The sequence below is a fragment of the Phaseolus vulgaris genome, unplaced genomic scaffold (genome assembly GCF_000499845.2).
Source record: "Phaseolus vulgaris cultivar G19833 unplaced genomic scaffold, P. vulgaris v2.0 scaffold_1096, whole genome shotgun sequence".
NCBI classification, from domain to species: domain Eukaryota; kingdom Viridiplantae; phylum Streptophyta; class Magnoliopsida; order Fabales; family Fabaceae; genus Phaseolus; species Phaseolus vulgaris.
In genome coordinates, this window is record NW_027174409.1 from 1 (window position 1) to 3,378 (window position 3,378).

The 3,378-nt window shown below is 37.2% G+C and overlaps 1 protein-coding gene across 1 annotated transcript; it reads right to left on the reverse strand.

The window, feature by feature from the left end:
* Nucleotides 1–78: 78 nt before the first annotated feature.
* LOC137817745 (WPP domain-interacting protein 2-like) lies at nucleotides 79–3,297 on the reverse strand (the record flags this gene model as incomplete). The annotated part of the gene is given in 2 exon segments (XM_068620980.1): nucleotides 79–958; nucleotides 2,256–3,297. Coding segments are annotated over 2 exon segments (1,764 nt in total). The 3' UTR covers nucleotides 79–209.
* Between the last annotated feature and the right edge of the window lie 81 nt (nucleotides 3,298–3,378).

Here is a 3,378-nt window from a genome sequence, read left to right on the forward strand (position 1 = left end):
CTGACAATAACAATTGTTTTGCAGAGCACAAATTACAAGGGGCTGTGCACAAAATCATAATGAAACAAAGAGAGGAAATACAAGTTCTCCCCCTACCCAGAGAAAGAAGGGTCAGATTTATATTATAACAACGAAATTTTACATTCAAAAGATCAGCCAAAAAAGAAAAAACTTTTGAGATTGCACAAAATGAACCTAATTTTGCAGACCTAAGTGGGTACAACCATTCCAGAATTGGGTGATAACTGTGACAGAAAAAGCCAAAAGAAGGAAACTAAAAACATGAACTGTATGAGAAGATAAAATGTAACCTTACATACTCTTTTCTGCAGCACAAAAGACTCCTGAACAACTACACTATCACCACAATATTCTTCCAACTCTGCTGCTTTGTTTTTCAGAACTGAAGCCTTACCCTCTGCATCTACAAGTTTGTGAAGAACCTGTGCTTGACTTTCAGACAGTTTCTCTTGTTCTTCCAATAATGTCTGTTGGAAACTTGCTCCATCCTTCAGGTTCTGCAATACCTTTGAGATGGCTAGGTATTCAACCTCAGCTTCAATCTTCAGCTGGAAAAGGCCCTCGAGCTCAGATTCAACCCCTCTGCACTTTTTCTCAGACAAACCTACCGTTCTAGCAGATTCTTCACCAGAAACCTTTACACTACTCAAGGATGTTTCAAGTTCAGCAATCCTGGAGTCCTTCAGATTAAGCACACCCTGTAATTCCTCCAACTTGCTTTCCAAAATATTTATATTTTGTGTCAGGCTCAATACCTGAGGATCCGAGGAACTCGAAGCTGTTTGCTTAATTTCTTCAGCACCAGACTGATCAGAATGGCTTGATTTATCAAGTCCAAGATCACCAGTAGTACCAGCAGATGCACTGCTATACTTGCCAGAGTCATCAACATCAGGTGAAATGGCTTCAATCCCAATCTCCCTGAATTTCTGGAGTTCTGCAAGAATAGATGTGGATTGATCATCAGCAATGGCACATCTATATAAGTTCTTCTTACTTTAAACAGAAAAGAAGGAACTTTAACATACCATAAAAAATTAACAAGAAAAAATTTGTTGTTTCTCAGTATTATGCAAACAATCTACTTTCGGCATCAACAAGCAAACCCTAAATAGATTAAAGGAAAGGTTATCATATAGACCGTCATTAACTATTTAAGTAAATCATATATTTAAATATTAATGAGAAGTAGAAAACAGCATATGCTGTTTCAACAGATAATAGTCCAGATATGGTAGGGTAGGGAGGTAGAATTGTAGAAAGTAGCTTAAATGTCATAAATAATGTATTTGACCAACTAATAGGACCAAGTAAAGGTAATGTAATATTAGTCGTTAATGAAAACATTAATGGTTGATCTTCCTATGCATGCATGATTTGGTCAATTTTAGAGGTGCCAGATCATGAATAAATAATCAACAACCAATATCACAGTACCATGACAAACAAGCTAGTTTTGAAAAGAAACAGAAAATTAATAGAAAAATAAAGCTTTAATAGAAAAATACAAAGTGAACTGCGGGCATAAGCAAGAGGACAACAGTTTTTAAATTTAATATTAGAGGGTTGTTTGATTTATCAAGAAGGTTTACAAAGGAGACTAGAGTAGACCATCACATATTTAAGGTATATAATAAATTAATCAAGAAGTTTAAAAGGGGTTCATAAGAATGAAAACTATAAGGAAACAGAATATTGATTATTCAATGATTTAGTTCACAACATATTCAGCTCCATTGGATAAGCCTCAACCACATACCACGTATAATGTATTAGTGAAATATTTATGGAATGTCCAAAATTGTACCAAAAACTGGCAACTGCTACTCAAATTAAAAGGATAGTTTTGTTTTCAAACAAGAAACAAACTCCTTCATGCAATAAGACCCTTCACTATTCCACTGACAAGGTGCTCAAGGAGCCAAATCCGTTAAACAGAACCAAATCATTGGTTTCCTCTGGTTGAGTTTGGAAAAATATAAAATCATAATGTTTAAAAAGTTATGAAGTTCGATCAGATCGAAACATATTAGGTCAGTCATTGCATTAATATCTACTGTTAGCAGCTTAATTGATAGCCGAATTAAATCATGCAGCAGAATCCAATAGTCATGAAACTGCTAATAAGGTAATATTTGCAGCATAAATTTTCTCGAGGATTATAAAACAAAGAAACATAACAATATCAGTTGAAAGATGATACGATATTCACAGACCAAATAGAAAGGACAAACCTTCTTGAAGTGCCTCCTGGACAGCCTGAAGGCTACTAAGTGATTCAATCAAGGGATCTTCAATGGCTGATGATTGGTTGTTCACACTTTTTTCTTCTGTAACATCCCAAGACAAATTTGCGGCCAAATTCTCTGGTAGAAGATCTTCATCCTCACCAATGTTTTCGTTGCCATAACCAGCTTCAACTCCCTCAGTGAAATGTTCATTAACGTGTGCTTCACTACTATTATCTCCATCATAAATATTTGTCCTACCACTGTGTTTTCCATTACTGGTAACTGAAAAAACACCCTGCTTAAAGTTGGAGCTTCTAGAATCAGATTCCAAACTAGAGAAAGAATTTTCTTTCTCAATTTTGACTCTTCCACCTCCTCCTCCTGGTTTCTTACTGCTTTCACTCCTTCCCTTCCCTTGTTGAACTCGTTGACCCGAGTTTGCTATGTGCTTTGAATTCACATTCTTACTACGGTTCTTCTCTTGCCTCAACTTGGGCTCACTAGCTGCCGTAGAAGACTTGCTACTCCGATCCTCGCTATTCTCAGAATCAGTCCCAACAACAAAACCAGATCCAAGTGCATATCTTGAATCAGAACTTGAACCATGAATCGCATTGCCATCAGAAAACACCACATTCCCAAACACATTCGAAGATCCATCGCTTCTCTCCTTAACATCACGCAAAAATGGCTGTTTTCCACTCAAATTGGCATTACCAGGCAACCCCCTCTTCAAAACTTTGCCCGAATCAGCACTTGAATTTGGATCCTTAACAACATCTCTCCTAATTCTCTTCCATTTCTTCAACCCAACACCCTTTGTCGGTGTCCCTTTGGAATTCACACCTTCTCCACTATCCACTTCAACTTCATCAACCGTTCCCTGTTGATCCAACCCGTTTGCATCCGAATTTCCCTCGAATCCCAACTCAATCTTCTCGCTTCCATAGGAACCACCGTTTCCATTTCCATCATGATTCACTTCGTTCTCTTCCACGGATTCGCTACCCAAATCCATGATCAGTTTCAACCCTCTTTTCTAAATCTGGACATGGAGATCAAAACCCACTTAGAATTAATTGCCGTTGAAGCAGCAAATCAAAATGAGAATTCAAGAACTTCAACA